This window comes from Cornus florida, unplaced genomic scaffold (assembly GCF_030987335.1).
Source record: "Cornus florida cultivar Cherokee Brave unplaced genomic scaffold, ASM3098733v1 CherokeeBrave_3.0.0_Hap2_Chr04, whole genome shotgun sequence".
Classification (NCBI taxonomy): Eukaryota; Viridiplantae; Streptophyta; class Magnoliopsida; order Cornales; family Cornaceae; genus Cornus; species Cornus florida.
The window spans coordinates 105,725,936-105,743,956 of NW_026775574.1; the positions used below are offsets into that span (position 1 = coordinate 105,725,936).

At 34.5% G+C, this 18,021-nt stretch overlaps 1 protein-coding gene across 2 annotated transcripts; it reads left to right on the top strand.

The window, feature by feature from the left end:
• The first annotated feature begins 1,612 nt into the window (after positions 1 to 1,612).
• On the top strand, positions 1,613 to 17,454 carry LOC132304512 (aberrant root formation protein 4). Of its 2 annotated transcripts, none has more exons than XM_059802237.1 (14): positions 1,613 to 1,939; positions 2,048 to 2,224; positions 2,319 to 2,468; positions 6,546 to 6,618; positions 8,886 to 9,061; positions 9,157 to 9,216; positions 9,417 to 9,567; positions 11,894 to 11,953; positions 12,082 to 12,356; positions 12,432 to 12,503; positions 13,033 to 13,110; positions 13,210 to 13,416; positions 14,952 to 15,003; positions 16,886 to 17,454. In XM_059802237.1, exons 1-14 carry the CDS (start codon positions 1,826 to 1,828, stop codon positions 17,104 to 17,106), a joined length of 1,866 nt encoding a protein of 621 aa, XP_059658220.1. In that variant the 5' UTR covers positions 1,613 to 1,825; the 3' UTR covers positions 17,107 to 17,454. The 2 variants fall into 2 exon arrangements, with proteins under 2 accessions (XP_059658220.1, XP_059658221.1); XM_059802238.1 differs by having other exon boundaries at positions 1,614 to 1,939; positions 12,085 to 12,356.
• The last annotated feature ends 567 nt before the right edge of the window (positions 17,455 to 18,021 follow it).

Genomic DNA, 18,021 nt, shown 5'->3' on the forward strand with positions numbered 1-18,021 from the left:
CTTTGCCTTGTTCATCCATGTACGTGAGTTTATGCAACTTTATGTTCATGATCAAAGTCTTCATGAACTTATCCAAACCTATGTTTATTATTGAACATTGACAGTGGTAGAGTTGTGGCTCAAAATTCACGCAGAGATTATATTATAGAAAAAATGCAATTGGTTGCGTTTTAATGCAACTGATTGCAGTTAGGCAGAATGGTTGTTTGAAGAAACGAGGCTAAGTTGTGTTTTAGTGCAACTGGTTGCTTACCTTTGGAAAAATTAATTTCATAATCAGTTTTGGAAGTCGGAAAACTTTGGGAATAGTTGTATTTGTAATTTTAGAGTGAGGAATGTTAATTGCAGTGGCTTACTAGTTTTGAATGCATTAATTAGTTTGAGATTCTATTTTTATGGGACTCTACTAACATTATTTTTTAGACAAAAATACCCTTTTAAATTATCTAATCTTTCTTCTTCTCTCTTCTTTTAATATGTATGGTTAGTTATGTGATAGGATAATTCATTCACAAGAGATAGATGAATTTGGAAAAAAATAAAAGGAAGAAGAAAAAAAAAAAAGAGCGAGAAAAAAATCCAAAAAGAATGAAAAAAAAGGTAAAAAAAATCGATTATATATTTCTTCCTTTTTGTTTTTTCCAATATATAGATATGTTTCTTTTTGTTTTTATTTTTAATTTTTACAACTATCCTTGCATAAATGGATTTAAAAAAAAAGTAAATAAAACACCAAAAAAGAAATATATACGTGTATAAAACTAATTTTGTATATATATATTTTAAATCTCGGAATCTATCTTGTTATTTTTCGGATTTTTTTTCTCTCTCTCTCTCTCTTTCCTCATGATCTATTTATTGTGAATGGATTATCCTATATTTTATAGGATAATCCATTCACAATAAATAGATCCTGAGGAAAAAGAGAGAGAAAGAGAGAAAAAATCCGAAAACAAGATAGATTCTGAGATTTAATATATATATATACAAAATTAGTTTTATACACGCATATATTTCTTTTTTGGTGAAGGAATTATTTTCTTTTCTTTTATTTTTTATTATTTTTAAATCCATTTATACAAGGATAGTTGTAAAAATTAAAAAGAAAAACAAAAAGGAAGAAATATATAATCGATTTTTTTTTACCCTTCTTTTTATTTTTTTGAATTTTTTTATCATATCAGGAACTAACCACACATACTCGATTAAAAAAGGAAAGAAGAAGAGAAGAAGAGAGATTAGATAATTTAAAAGAGTATTTATGTCTAAAAAATAATGTTAGTAGAGTCCCATAAAAATAGAATTTCAAACTAATTAATGTATTCAAAATTAACCTATCATAATTGACTACTGTGAATGGGCAGTCGCTTACGTGACTGTAATTAACATTCCTCATTTAGAGTTGGAAATGTATATAGTTACTCTTTGTAGACAAGTTGGAAAATATTTATCCAATAAGAAATTGAATTTACAAGGAAAGTTAAAAAATACACGTCGAGAATAAGAGCGTCAAGTTTTGAAGTAAAGTACTTACTAGGCTATTTTTATTAAATTTGAGTTAGAGTCGTTTATTTGCCGAACCAAACTCGATTAAATTTGATTTGGAGTCGTTTACTTGCCGAACCAAACTCTAAACGTTCCAAAGCAAACTCTAAACGTTCCAAAGCACTAGCGGTTCATCTGCACTGCTAGTGATTTGGAGGTTAACTCGTATCACGGTCACTATCTACATAGTTTCCGGCGAACTCACTCTAGAAAGAGGGAATATTAAAGACTCACTGTACCAGGGCCAAGAGAGAGAGAGTGTTCCAGTAACAGTATTACCATGTCAGCAGAGAGAGTAGACGTTCTCAATCTCTCTCAAGTGAACCTTCACGAATCCCCCTCTTCTCATTCTCTTCTATTTCGACTGAAACAAACCCTAAACTCATGCTCCAAAGTAAGCCACCCCGTCTCTCTCTATATACAAGCAGCGTTTATGTACAGGTTCTAGGGTTTTACATCAATTCCTATTGACATCAACACTCGTTTGCACTTGCATTTGCAGTCAATTGAAGCCGAAGAATTCAGACAATCCGAAGAATCAATTTCTAAGATTACTGAGTTACTCAATTCTGTTTCCGATGCCGTTGTGTCAGAACCAGAAAATGAGGCTGTACAGAACGAAGCACTTGCGGTTCTGACTGAAATTCATCAATACATAACTGAACCATCACTGGACCAGGTCGCTTAATTCACGAATCACTCATACTGCTGGTTTGCTGTGTTTGATTGATTTCTTGGTTTGTAGATGATTTATCGATAGTTTGCTGTTCCAGGCAGTCATTGATGCTCTTTCGTTTGAGTTACCAAAGGCGGTTGCTAGGTTCGCTAGCGCGTCTCATGGATGTGTGGAGATTGCTAAGAGTGTCATTGATCATTTCATTGGGACTTGTAGTCCCCGTGATATGATTGCGGTTCTTTGCGAGGTATGCTATTTTGTTGCATTGGGCAAAGTTTTGATTATTTTTGTATTCCTTTTTTATTTAGTTGTTTGCTCTGCAGTAGTAGATAAAGGGTTATTTGGTGCTTTGGGTTGAAAGGAAAAAAAAAAAAGAATTTCAAGGAGCTTATATATTACAAGGATTTGCACAAACTAATCATGGGTGTGGATATTTTGTTTGAAAGCATGTCTGCCTAATTCAACTCCAAAATATAGGATATAATGGCAAAAATTTCAATGCATGTAATGTAAGTGAAATGCTAGTTAGTAGATTATAAATTTATTAAAGCCGGTTTGGAAATGTACACTAGTAGTAGGCTAGTAGCTACTTACAGTGGGACATTAATGATGGAGCAGTGTGGTTAGCATTGTCTTTGTGGACATTATTGAATGTTGAACTAAAGCTTTTAAAAGTCAGAATTGATTATAATCTGCTTTTAGGCTGTTGTGAAGGGTAACGATACACTTAAGTTAGTGAAGGGGAGGTTGGATACTGATGTTTATAATGCTTGGTGTTCTTGACATTCATGCGTAGCCTGCCCTGCCTAATGTATCTTAGGTACTTCTGGACAGTTGCCTCATTTGCCACTTGCTGTGGTCCTGCAATTAGATGGCATATGTGCCCCCCTTACAAGTTAGTAGGTATGAAGTTATTCACTCCAATATTTTCTCAAGTTCAAACATCAGTGGTTGTTCTTTGGGAATTTTAGGTTAGGAAATGGATCTATCTGTTGCTTCTACTTGTAAGAAAGGAATATGTATACCAACTACTATCATTTTGTATAATTCTAGGGACTCTTCCTTGTCCTTAATATTACCTATTGAAAGAATTGATTATGAAGTCATTAATGTAATTCTTATTGACCAAGAAGTGATTTTTAAATTCATTACAAATCCACAAACCAAGATTATAAATCAACTAAAAGATCAATTAGAAACAAATTTTATTTTTGTAAGAAAAGCATCGAAACTCTTACAATACACAAGCAATTAGAAGATCCAAAATTAATAAAATAAATTCAAGATTTTCAAGCCCAAGTGAAAAGAAATTCTCAATGAGTTGCCTAATGCTTTTTGGGATAGAAAACACATATAGTTAAACCACCATACGAGAAAGACTTTAATGCGAGAAGTGTTCCAATCCAAGCTAGACCAATTCAAATTAATAATAAATTGTTTCATTTATTTATTTTTAGTGCCTTTTATAGTTACTAGGTGTTATATCTTAAAATCCAACTTTTGTTTGTTACACTTTTACTTTTTTAGCTGATACAACTAATCCATTTCTTTTAATAATATTAAAGAAATTATGGAGATGTTTCCATTGTTGAGAAATGGAACTAGAATGAATCAAGATTTCATCCATATGCTATAGAGAAATTCATATAAGGATTAAATATATCATTCATTTTATTCCAATTGGTGTCTCTGGGGCTCTAAGGCTATGTTTGGTGTAGTGGAAAAGAAAAGAAATGATAACATTAGTTACGAGAGAAAAGAAAAGAAATGATAGGAGAGGATAGTGTGAGCTACTTATCGTGTTTGGTTGACTAATGAAGGAAAAGAAATGAAATGATTGTAATCATGTTTGGGAAAAGAAAGGAAAAGAAACTATTATAATGAATTTACCACTATAACCTTTTCTATGGTTCTTGTCTTTTATAAAAATGAGGGCAAATTTAGAATTATAAAAATTTCATTAAAAATGCTACCATATCCCTCCCTTTCCTTCCTTTCCTCCCATTTTTGGAGGGATAACAAAATAAGTATTCAAGCTTTAAACATATCCCTCCAAATCCTTCCATTTCCTCTCTTTTCCTTCCAAAGTTTATACCAAACACAAAACTCCATATCCCTCCGTTTCCTTTCTTTTATTTCCTTCAATTTCTTCCCAACCAAGCTGACCCTAAGAGCTCTTGGTGTAGAATAATCGTTCCTTGCTAAGCCTTTTGTTCTAGGAGAAGTCGGTGACAAAAGTCAATACATTATTCCATGGTGTTTGAAGAAGAAAGATTAAGTCTTTTCTGGTTCACTAAAAGAAGGAAGTGATGCTGTAGTTCTGCAGCCACAGACAATTTTTACTGGATGTTTAAGAGAGTATATTGTCACAGACATTTTTTAATGGGAAAATGTGACATCACCTCAGTTCGTTTGCACAATTGCACTTTTGTGTTTTTCTAATGTGGATTTTGTTCTTTCAGTAAGTCCTGTCCTGTTACATTCAACACTTTTCCCCACTAGTTAACTTCCATTTAATTGAAAGAAAGGTCAAATTGTAACAAGCACCCGTGATCTATCAAGTTGTTGCAACTTGCAACATGCACCCCAAAACTTTAAAAATCAGCAATTGAACCCTCAAAGTCTTAAACTATCAAATTGACTGCCTATAACTTAAAAAAAATTGTTAGTGAGAGGATGATAATCAAGCACAATGCAGAGTGGTGACAAGGACTTCGAGTCACTAACACAGCAAATCGTTCGCCATTGTTTTTCTTCGAGCAGAGCTTGAGCAAGGTGAGAGGGGTATAAATGGGCCAAGTCAAATGGGTATAAAGGGTAATATAGTCATAAAAAAATTTATATGTCACATGCGCATTTGGGTCTTGTTCATGGAACTGAAATCCCGTTTGAGAAATCCTGCTTGATGGCAACCATTTATACCTTTTATTTATTTATAATTCATACAATTGCCTTTATGACTCACTCACCAACTCGACCCCTAGATCACTGACTCAGGCCTTCCAATTGCCCTCACGGCAAGCATGCAGTTTCAAATTCATCCAAAATCATGACTACATTAGAGGATATAATGAAGGAAGAATCAAGTAAGGGACCAACTGCTCATTTGCTTCTCGGGAATTTTTTTTTTTTCTCTTGCGTCTCTGTGAAGTTTTTTTTATCTATCTCTGAAATTAGGGTTTGTAGGATACAAAATTTGGGTCTCTGATAATCAAGCGCAGTGCATGGAGTGGAGTAGATAGACATTGAAGTATAGATGTATTATTAAAGGAGGATAAAAATAGATGTATTATTTAGAATCTGCCATGGAATTGTGGAGTATAAAGTTACAAATGTATTATTAGAGGAGGAGAATAAACGATTAAGACAGAGAGAGAGAGAGAAATTTAGAGGGGGTTTTTTTCTGTAATTTTATAGATTTTAATGGATAAAAGAGACTGTTCGTTCAGGGGTTCAATTTTATACAATTTGATTTGAGGGTTTAATTGCTGAGCTTTATAGTTCAGGGCTATGTGACATGGACTCGGGTACGTGTATCAAGTGCCGGCATGTATCCACATGTTGGATGTGTCAAATCCCCAAACAAAAAGACACATAACACTGCAATATATCTATACTATTTAATATTTTTGTTTTATTTTCTAGGTTAAATAATGTCCTTATGTAACACAGTATGCAATATTGGCATTTCACTCATTTTGAAACAATAATAAATGAAATTGAATTATTGGACATGGTTTTTAGGTGCATGTCCAACAAAAAATGTCGCATACATATCCCATACCCATGTCCAAGCAATGTGTGTTGGACATGGGTACTTCACCTAGACACCTACTACCGAAGAGTTCATGTAACATAGGTTCAGGGGTGCATGTTGCAACAACTTGATAGATGAGCGGTGTTTAGTGCAATCTGGCATTGAAAGAAAATATAAACCATTTTAGGTTTGCTTCTGATAGGGAGTATTGTGTGGCCTAAGTATTTATTTTTGCTCAATAGTCCTTTCTTACTCTGTACAATTAAATCTATGTGGTTAAAATACTATTTTTGTGGTCGTCAACATATGCAGTGTGCATATCTTAAGAATCAAACTCAGATAATGAAAGTCAAATGCACTTTGGAGATGACTAAGAATCGAACTAAGGGAACTAAAGTCAAATGTGCCTGTAAAATTATGAATGCTTCTGGTAACTTTGGAGCAATTCCCCCCTTCCCCCCCCCCAACCACCACCACCACCTTTTCATTGTTTATTACTTACTACTAGTTTTTAGACTTTCATTTTATTGATCTAGTGCCTCATAGATTTTTATTAACAATGTGAAGGCACTAGGTTCTCCAAGCAAGATGTTCAAAACTCATGGTTATTTTGATCCTCTTCTAAGCGGGCTGCCAAAAGGTAATATTTTTAATACCTGGATGATGAGTTATATAGAATATTAACTAATGGATGAGTTGAGCTATATTCATTTATTTTTATTATTCTTCCTTTTAAAAAAAAAATTCAAAAAATCAAGAATGTGGCTCAGTGAGAGCATTTTTTGTGTGTGTGTGTGCGCTCGCAATTATGTCCCTGTACTTCTGTTGGTTCTTGCCTATATTAATTGCATGTTGACTTCCATCTTTGATCCAAGTCATCTAATCTCTCTGGTCTCTCTCTCTCCCTGGTGAAAACCATTTCAGTTCTTAAAAGCGGTTTTGTAATTTGATATCATTTTGGGAATATCCTTGGCATATATTCTTATTCCATTTAACCTCTTTTATTTTCCTATTATGCTTAGCTATTTCTCTCTGCTTTTGATTTTTATTGGTCATGAAGGATTCTTGTTCCATTAGCACATTTGATCATTAAACTTTGGTACCTTACAGCGTATTTTCAAGGTGCCACCAAATATTTGCGATGCCTTGCAATTAACGTCACCCGTACTACATCATCATGCTGTTTTGTAAATATTAAAGTCTTTTTTGGTTCAGCTAAACCCAAAATGTGTCATAATACTGTTGTCAAGAAATATAGAGCCAAAAGAAATCATTCGAAAGTCACCAAAGTTTTCAGGAATAAGTTACTGTAAAAGGAAATGCAAGAGAAATTGCGGAAACAGTAGCACACATTTATATTCATGTTGTATTACATGGAAAGTTGTAGCATTGCCCTTATTTTTCCTTATATTCAGAGCATGTTGCAAGTTTGAACTTTGGACCCTCCTAGAGTATCAATCAAGGAGCTTGACTATAACTGAAGTCTTGGTAGTGATCTTCATCAGGTGTAGCAGAGAAATGCCATTCTAGTAGCATGAGCATATCTAAAGAGGAGCTATACCGTGTTTGACGTTGTTGGAAGTCGACATTTCTTATGCTTGGATGTACCAATAAATTTGAAACTAAAATTCATTAAGGACCCAAGTCCAGCATTCAAATATAGGATGAATAAACCTTGAAATGTCCAACTTTATAGGAGGGAAGAAGGAAATTTGGCATGGTACATGCATATTGTCACCGGTTGAGCACGCAATGCACATTTTCTAGTATAGGAAAAGAATGTTATTGTAAATAAAAATATATACTGAAAGAAGAGAAGTAGTGTTCAAACTATAACTATAGACATTATATAATTTTTAACGAGTGTAAGGTTGCAAGTTTGAGTCTTAGAGCAGTCACTTTATGCTAATTAATGCTAAATGCTACCTCTGTCTCTAGTTTTTTCCACCTGATAACCTATATAGGCGTGAACCAAACTAGGTAATGCATTTTTGTTTTATTTTTCGAGATCCATTATCTACATTACATATTTAGTTTGAAATTTAGAAAACTAAGCGCGATTACATTTTTTTCCCATATATTGTTTTACATATATAGCTCATTTGCCGTGTCCTACTTCTTTAGAATTCGCCGTGTTGGTTATCTGTATTATGTTGTGTCCACCTCCTGTGTTTGTGTCTCTATTACTCAGAATGACATATAAGATTTTAAGATTTTTGTCATTAATTCCTGAGATAGTGGAGGGAGGTGGCAATCAACATGGAAGTCCAGACTTCTGTTGATAAAGCTCCTGCTAGAGCCCGGAGGAGGATTGCTGATCACTTGTTGAATTACATTGTGATCTTACTTTGATGTCCTAAATTTGCGAGATATGGTAAAAAGGAAACTGTAACTAAGCCACTCATCTGTGAATGAATGGGTTTTTTGTAAATTTTCTTGGTGAGGACGCAATGATGAAGCTGCTGAGTGCTTGATCTGAATTTTTATCTTGCCAAAACATGGAGATTGCTTTTTGTTAGACGGTCATGTTTCTTAGCCATCTCTACCCATATATCAAGAACACTGGTTATACTGTTCTACTTGTTTGTTTCCATTCTTTATCTTTTTTCTTTATTGATTAAAAGTAATCTGTAACAATAAAATGCTGGATACTCAAACCTCTTTATAGTTAGTCTAGAGCCCCGTCACAAACTTTTAACCAAACTAGAGCTGTTTCATATGAGATTCACTTTTTAATTGTGCTCAAATTCTCATGCAATCCTGTTCCCATAAAGTCTATTTTTCAGTTATGACATATTATTTGATAGTGCCTAGTGGTAAAGATATAGAAGCTTTATACTCTGCCTGCAGTGGTCTGAGGAAGTTGTTGGCATTCAATTTTTTTATTTTATTTTTTTTTTCTTCCAGTTTTTGTCGCAATTCAGAGGCGTCACTTTGAGCAAATTAAAGCAGCAGTTCCTGTTGTCCTTAATGTTTTAACGGCCGTGTCTTTAGACTCAAATGACAGAGATGAAAATTCTAAGGATTTGTTTGACAGATCAATAGGCATTGCGAATTCTATACAAGCAGTTTGTGTAAAGTTGGTATGTGATGCTTGAACATATTGTCCATGCTTTATTAAGGTTATTTGTTCTTTATAGACAGATCCTTATAATATGACTTTCTTGATATGCAACAGGATGACAAAGTAAACGAAAAGCTCCGTGCTCTACTAGGCCTTTTTGTCATGCAAATTATGGTTAATACTTCTATGAAACTGGATTTTTTCTTTTCTTTTTTTTTCCTTCTTTTTTTCCATTATTCTTGTTGTTTCTTAAGTTCCTGTTATGACTCTTCATATGTATTTATGTTGATTTTCCTTTTTATTTATTTACGTGTTTTGCTGCACCTGTAATGATTCAATGCTTTCTTCTTTGTTAATTCTTCCTCGATTTGCAGGCTCTTGTTTCAATTAGCTTGAGAGATAAAATTTCAAGCTGTCTGGATTTGGTGAAACAACTGTCACACATTCTCCGATCCTGTAATATATCATATCTTGGTTTAATAACTGGGTATGATATAGATACACTTACTAGCATTGTTCTTGGAGGTAAATCTGTATCAATTATTATATTATATACCGCTTTGTTACTTTATATCTATGTCAAGCATGATTTACTTTATATCTATGCCAAGCATGATTTAAAATTGACTGCCACTGCCACATGTTACTGAAAATCATTATGGATCGATTCGGAAAGGCTCCATTATTGCTATGGATCAATGTAGATGATACTGATACTGAAAAAAAGAGCTGTGTGGGCCATTATGGTTTGTTGTGGTACCTTAATAGCTCTTACAACCCATGACAGAATGTGAGTTTGACAGGCACCTCAAAGCTTGTCCAAAAACTAGGGATAATCTAATCTGAACTGGATTTACTCTTATTAATATCAAAATAGCTAGACATAAGTTGAAGTATTAGATCAAAGCGTGTGAGAGTCCAAATTACATCTCTTTGTGGGAAGTGGGACACTGCATTGTATTCAATTACAAATGATATTCACTTACTCTAGGGTATTCAACTATATATAGCTATGATTTTGATTTTCCAAATTAATTAGCAATACATTCATGAAATGCTAGTAAAGAGGTCAACGATGGAAGATATTTCCTGCTGGTGAAGACTATGTAACTTCCACTAGGATTTTTTAAATAAGAAAAGAGAGATGAAAGTGGTGGAAAAGAAGAATCTCAAAAGATTGGAATAAGAGAAATCTAGAAATAGAGAGAGCAGAACTTTTGAAAAAGGAGAGAAGAGAGGTGAGATGAGATGAGATAATATGGAAGAACATGATGGGGAAGATGAGAACAGCAGGACTGCAGGAGCAAAGAAGACTATATGGTGAATGAAGAGCTAAGAGCTAAACTTTATCAAAGTTCAGGTTATCTTCTTGTATGTCTTTCTAATAACTAAGCTATAACAATTGACAAATAATCTTCTTGTGGGTCTTGCCTATGTGAAAGCTTTATATGCATTAATCTGGCTATTGCTTGACAACTTAAGGCTTTGGAGCTAGTGGGTGATGAATATGATACAAGAGTTTTTGATTCTGAGAGGTCTTGGGTTCAACTCTCTTTGGTTATATTTGTTAACTTGTTGTATTTATATGTTTGGTTTGTTGAATTTGTTCGTGAATCTCTCCACATGCAAGAAGGTTTGAACATGCAGGAGGGTGTGAGAGCTTGAAATATATCGTTTAACATTTTAAGCTTTTGGAGCAAGTGGTTGTTAAATAGCATTAACTGAGGTTCATCATTATCTCCCTAAATTGATACGTGCATCAGGTTTACTATTCAACTTAATTAAGCCTTTTTCTCTAACCATTTTGGATCTGCTAAATGAATCTTGTTTAAGAGTCATTGCCTGGTGCAATGGTAAAATGCTCAGGCTCTCAAGCATGAGAATGCATGTTCAAATCTTGAGAGCAGCATTTTATGCAAATAATGCCAAATGTTAGGTCTGATCAAGGGAGAACACACTGGGTAATGTCCCTTTTTAAATGAATCCTGTTTCGCCAATCCGCTCTATCTTATGTCATGATCTCAATTTAACCTTATGTTATTATATCTTTCCTAACTATCTTAATCCATTTAGTTTTGGTCTTTCCTTTCCTCTCTAGTTAGGGCTATGGATAAATTGAGTTATAGTCGACACTGTCAACTCAGATTAGGCTTGATTAAAAATTGGCCTGAGCTCGTTTACTAAACAAATGAACGAGCTCGAGCTTGTTTTTTTAAGATCAAATCAGCTGACCCCGAGCATGTTATGACTTGGTTCATTTGGCTATTGAACTTGTTCATGAACATGCATTTGTAAATAGACTTGTTAATACTTGTGAACATGATTTGTCTATTAGGGATTGTTTGGGTTTATAATGAGAATAAGCTTGGCCTAAAGCTCAAGTTTGAGTTACAGCTAGAGATTAAAAGAGAGGTCGAGTTCAATGAAAAATGTCCGGGCTGAGCTTGGACACTCATATTGGGCTTACTCATGCTCAGATAGCCAAAAGCTCGGCTCGGGTCATTTAAGGCTCTATCCCTAGCATTACCCTCACAAAGAAAAAATCCCAGCTCCATTAAGTAATATCCATTACACATTGGCTGAAATTCCTGGCACCTGGGTTTCGCATCATCAAGGGTGCATGGGGTTTACCAGTAAAAAGAAAAAATCACAGCTCCAGTAACCGATTCCCTTATGTATTGGCAGTGTTCCTGATTCTGTTACGTTGTGATGATGAACATTACCACAATCACTACTGCAATTTACAATCATGATGCCAAGTTGAATTATTTTATTTTATTTTATACAAATAGTGTTTTTCCTGTACTTATTGTTTGATTTTGTTTGTTGAATCATTCTCAAAATTGTACAGATGATGAAGATGATTATATGAGTTGTTTTTCTCATGTCAAGCATGGAGCATCTCTCGCAGGTTTGTATTATTTGATACAGATCTTTCTTGTTTCATTTTTTTTTTTTTTTTTTTTTCTATCCTAATATTGTTGCCTAGTATTTACCCATCTTCTTAACTTGTGCCATTTCCATGTTGATTTATCGAAGTAGTGATTTGGGGCCATATGTCCAACGAGGTTGCTCAGGCTGCTGACGATGATTTAGCTTCTGTGAAGGATGAACTTTGCAGAGACCAGACTAAAAGGTGGCAAGCAATAAAAATGTTAAAGCACATATTGTCATGGGTCGAGTTGCGATGGGATTTGAAGAGCCATGCTATCATTTTCTTACTTTACATTCTGAATGGAAATGTTCCCCACAAATATAACAGTGCACATGTGGATGACTCAGTTCATATGCTTGGCCTTTTTGCTTCGTTGCAGGTAGTTCTCACCATTTTTTGAGTTTATACACATTTCTTATATATTTATTCTCAACATTTGAAGGAAACAATTCAGGCTATTGAGATGGTCATTATATATGCACCGGATGCAGCTTTACGGAAGAATGCTTTTGATGCACTGAAAAGGGTAAGAGTTTTGTTTTCTGTGTAGTAAAGTTGCCGATATATTCGACGTCAAACTTTCAAGATGCTTTCTCAAGTATATTTGTATAGCCGTTACATATCAGCATATTGCCTTTCCAATTCAATGTGGCACCTTTTCTCCTGTGTGTATGTTTGTTGGCATCAACTACTACGTTTTCTTCTGTTATGGGCCTTATGGCATTCCCTGGATTGTTCTGCTAGCATAATTTGTTATGTTATTTGATTATATGTTTTATGCCGTATGATTCAACATAGTTCTCAGTCTATGGAGGTTGAGAATTTAGAATCCTTAAGGTGTTAGCAGATGGTGAATGAAAGGTAGGGTGGGGTTGGATTTTTTTTTTTTTTTATTATCTTTCTTTTTTTATCTTTCTTCTTTTTCTCCTCTCTGTTAAGAGGCTGGGTTTCTTTTGTTGTTTGGAAGATAAATGCATTAATTGTGTACCCTTTCATGAGTTTTCTTGGTAATTTAAGCTTTTGCTTACATATTGATGTTTGCCTCTCATAAGCAGGTTCTTGTGGATATTCCTTCTTCTCATAGATTTGACATTTTACTAGCTTTGATTAAAAATAGCGACTCGTCTTCCATGGTAAGCCATTCAACGCAGCTAATATGATCTATGGGCATTGGGATTTTTCAGTTTTAGAGTCCTTTACATTTTCTGAAGTGGTAGTTACATTTTACACAGATTGCAATTCTCATAGGTCGTCTTAAAGAGGAGATGCACATAGCAAATTGCCAGAAAATTTCAGTAGGAAATGATGAGGTCCTACAGGCAAAAGATGAGGCATCTCAGTTTGCATTGTTTTGGAGTGCTGGTGTCCTTGAATTGGTGGATTCAGTTTTGAGACCTCCACAGGGAGGACCTCCATCCCTCCCCGAGTATAGTGATGCGGTATTTCTCTCTTCTTTACTAGAATTAATTTTCTTTTTGGTGACATTCTTCGTTAATTTATTGCATATTTGCATATATTTCTCTTTGAAAATTTTGTCTGATTTATCCATATGCTTTATGTTTTTGAATTATTGCACAGGCATTCAAAGTTTATTTTACTTGAAATCAATTATTTCGTCTTCCTAGTGACTCAGAAACATGGTCTTCTATGGGGACTGAATTCCATGGCATCGTCTGAGATAATTATGGGACCGCATTAACACAACGAGGAAGTTTTTTTTCTCTCTTTGAATGATCTTGGCTCCTTAATATTCAGAAAATAAAAAGATAAAAGGAAAACAAAATACAATTAAGACGCTTATGAATCTTATTGACTTTCCCAAGACCATTTCATTTGGTTCCACTTTCTTATCCTGAAATAATGAATGGAGTTCGTATAGGCATTTTGGACAATGCTGTTGAAGTAGACCCATTCTTCTACCCTTGAAAACAAAGAATAGTTTCTTTGTAGGAAATCCTACATTTTGCATGTTATCCCTGAAAGTGTGCTGTTTCTTTTATTCAAAGTTTTGAAGATAGAAGCTTCCACAAGACTTGAATTTACTGGTATATGGTTGACAAAAGAAGGAGAAGGCATCCTCCAAACTGCAAGGGGAACAAAAAGAAAAGGTACACAAGAACAAGATGATTCATTACAAATGGAGAAATAACATTGGATAGTTCACCCTGACTGTTTTAGTCAAGGAATCAACCTTTGTATACTATTTGCCAACCAAAAGGTTCATTTAGGTCCATTCCAGCGATCTATTTAGGTAAAAGTTTCTGTAATGGATTGACCATACTGCCAAAGCCTCAGACAAATACTTGGTACGCAGGGTAATGCCTTGCCTCTCCTCTGAATGTTGTGCCATTCAGTAGTAATTCAAGTCTTCCAGTTTTTTTAATTGCTTTTGTACAAAGTTCAAGTATAAAACTTCCAGTTGCCAGTGGCTACTCTAGGTTGATTTTTTCATAGTAGTTCCTCTGTAGGAAAAGTTACCATTTAATGAAGGAAAACATCTTGCCACTCAGGAAATTTGGTGGAATTGCTTAATAGTTCCTCTATAACAAGCTTCTATTCACAACAATAGGTGGACTTTTTCATAGTAGTTCCTCTGTACCAAATATTACCATTATACTAATGTAATTGACACTGGTTTCTATTTTCTATTTTTTCGGAATTTTATAACAAAATTGTGTTTCCATTAGAAGTCTTAATTAGAAGGCCAGATATAATCTTATTGAGCGTTCTGTGAGTGCATGGGGAATTATATTACATGGGGAATGGGCTGCAAGATGCTAAGAACTGTGAGCATGAATGGCAGTACCCCGGTTTATTTGTTCTTATTTTCATTTGGCATTACCATGTAAAAGAAATAGTTCCTTTTTATCATTGAATTTAAAATATACATGGCATGCTGTCAACGAATTATTGCAGGTTATATGCTTAAAACTTGTTTTTATTTGGATAACATGTTGGGTTTCATATTCTGCAGGTTCTTTCTGCCCTCAACCTGTACAGATTTGTACTGATAACAGAGTCTAAAGGTAAATATTTATGGTTCGGAAATGGTTTATACCTGTGCTTTTTTTGTTCACGGAGGTGATTATAGATACCTTATTGTGACTTATTCAAAAAAATTATTTGTTCCTTATTGTGGAGTCATCTTTTGGTAACTTTTCTCGAGTCTAGATGCTGACAACGATTTTTTCTTTTTCTTTTTCCATTTATTTATTTTTGCATTCGCTTATCAGCACTTGCACTGAAATGGTTGTATTGATGCATTCTTGAGGCTTAATGGGTATTGGTTTTTAAATCAATTCTTCAACATGAGTGCTTGAAATCATGACTTAAGTACGTCCTTTCCATTCTTCTAAACAATGTGCACAAATTTAAAATTGAACAACCATGGAGAGTAGGCTTATGGCTTGTGGGTGATCAACAAAAACTGGCAGCAATAGAGTCTGAGGAGGAACATTAGTCATGAATCTCAGTCAGAGGTAGTTAGGTGATTCTTGGGTTTAGACTTCTTAACCTAGGTTTTAGTGCATTTCTATAATGTGGATTGTTCAGCAACCTAATTTTATGGGACCCTTCTGCTCCCCTGCCCTCGTATAAAAAATGAATCCTCTGCCCCATCTAGGATACTCCCCATCCCCGACTGCCGTTTCAATTTCGATCCCAAAGGGAACCCACCCCTCCCCACCCTCATTTGAAGCCCCACTGAATCTCTATTCACTTTGAAAGAGAGGAAGAGCCGAGTATAGATTCAATCCCTAATCTCTTCATTGACTATCAAATTTATTGTCCTCTTTTGAAAATGGGCAAGTTCTTTGAATGTAGGTTTCATTCAATCCCAAAGCTGAACTCAATTTGACGATTCTTCAATATACACAAACCCTAGAATTCCCTCAATCATTGGGGCTTTACAGAGGATATTGGAGACTCACTAGATTCATGGGAGCCTGGGGGTTGGTAAATGGGGGTATGAGCAAATTGATGCTCTTCACCGATAAAGAAACTTTGGAGGTGTTTGTAAAATGGAAATTTAAGTATTGAAAATTTTAAGAGCTGAATGAAGTTTTAAGCGAAATTGCATATTGAGAAATTTTTTAATATATATTTTTGAAATTGAAGTGTTCATAATTCACTGATAAGCGATGTCACTGTTACTTATTATTCTACTCCATTTTAAGTGGCACTTATTAAGTGATTCTCAAATTGCAATATCAAATGCACCTAATTGGACGAGCACTTAATCTGTTCGGAATTAAGTGCTGAATTGGGTTATCAAAAGGCAACGTCTTCAAGTGTACCACCATCATTGTCATAATGTACTTATCCCTTTGAGCTGGTTGATGTTTTGGTATTATCTTCGGCTTCAACTTCATCTGGTTACTAGTGGGGCTGTGGCAGTTTGATTGTTCTGTTGACGCCAAAACAAAATCTTTCTATTTTCTACTTCTTTCCATTAGTCTTTTCAGTAGGTGAATTATTGAAGTTCTTCTCTGACCAAACTATTGTCCTGATCTTTATTTCCTTTTTTCTTTAAACATTGACCATGCTTTGCCTGTGTTGTGCATTAGTGTGACATTGCTTTAGATGACCTGTCTGAAGTTATTTTTCAGTGCTTTACGATTTGGCCTTAAACTTTAAACTGTAGTTAGATCTTCATGACCATTAATGTTAATATAGTGAAATAGGATTCGTGAATCAGAGCCCGAATAGTTTGATGCAGACAATTTAGATAATCTTTGACACTAATGGTAGCATTAAAATATTGCTGCATATGTGAACCCCCAGAAAATGTGGATATTTAACCTAAAAATTGTCCCTACATTATGTAAATGTAAAATTTTGAGATGACAAAAGGAAATCTGATCTGTTGAATGTTGTGGATATTTCTGACTGCAATGATAAATGGAACAGGGAAAACCAACTACACCGGAGTGCTCTCGAGGAACAACTTAGAGAAGGCCTACAATGAATGGTTTCTACCTCTTCGAACCCTAGTGTCAGGCATTGTGGCAGAAACTCGGAAGGATTGTGATGAACTTGCGTATGACACAGTATGTGCCATAAACCCTATTGAGTTAGTCTTATACCGATGCATTGAACTCGTTGAAGAAAAGCTGAAGCATTCTACTTAGATCATTACCTGAACATATGACGTGTTGAGTAATCAATTGTGAAATATCATCCGAGTACAAGTTTCCAAAGGATTGATGAACACAAGCGTGCGCAGATATACATCCTTGTTTTCTATATTCCAACTTTGAGATTGTATAGATTAATGTAGAGTCATATCTTTTCTCCTCTAGGGTTTTGCTTATTGCTATAGTTGTCAAACATTTATTCTGCATTAAAACTAGAGATCTCATCGATTTAATTTCGTAGTAATTGGAAATGCTCCTCATTTTGTTGAATCAACAATCATCTGTGTGGTTCGACTTATGATCGGAGTCTGTTTATTTAGTTGTATTGATATTTTGCACATCTGAATCCTCCTCCCAATGTTTGGTGAAATATCATAAAACTGAGAAATGGCAACTATGGAACCAATTCACAGTACTTGATCATCCAAGACAAAATATTAGCAGCCTTTAAACCAATATTAATACTGCTGGTGTTATAACTAGTTCTGATTATTTCATGGGAACACATTATTTTTCAACTTAAAGTATGGAAAAATAGTTTCCATATTAATTTTGATTTGCCTTTGCCTCTTACACACAGCACATTTGGGCGTTGCTCTTAGAATAAAAGAAGCGATTTGGTTACCAGAGCGGTCAAAAAATTGTTGTCGGTAAAAAATATCTTAGGTGTTTGGTGAGATATAATAAGTACTTTTTATAATTAAATTATATTAAAATTTTGTTTGTAACAATATTTTTTTAAACACTTGTACCGTCAATTTTGTAATATTATCATATTAAATAATAGAAGCTTCATAAAAGAATGGCTGATGTTGTCTTTATAAAAAAATATAAAATGATAAAATTGTCTAAGGAAAATTAGTTACCTAAAATATACACCATATACTTATAACCGGCTTTAAATGGCAG

Excerpts from the sequence above, each read along its gene's own strand:
- LOC132304512 (XM_059802237.1), top strand. The coding sequence starts at position 1,826 with ATGTCAGCAGAGAGAGTAGACGTTCTCAATCTCTCTCAAGTGAACCTT. Across the intron at positions 12,504-13,032 it reads CTTTTGATGCACTGAAAAGG|GTTCTTGTGGATATTCCTTC; the intron begins GTAAGAGTTTTG and ends TCTCATAAGCAG. Across the intron at positions 13,417-14,951 it reads TCCCCGAGTATAGTGATGCG|GTTCTTTCTGCCCTCAACCT; the intron begins GTATTTCTCTCT and ends CATATTCTGCAG.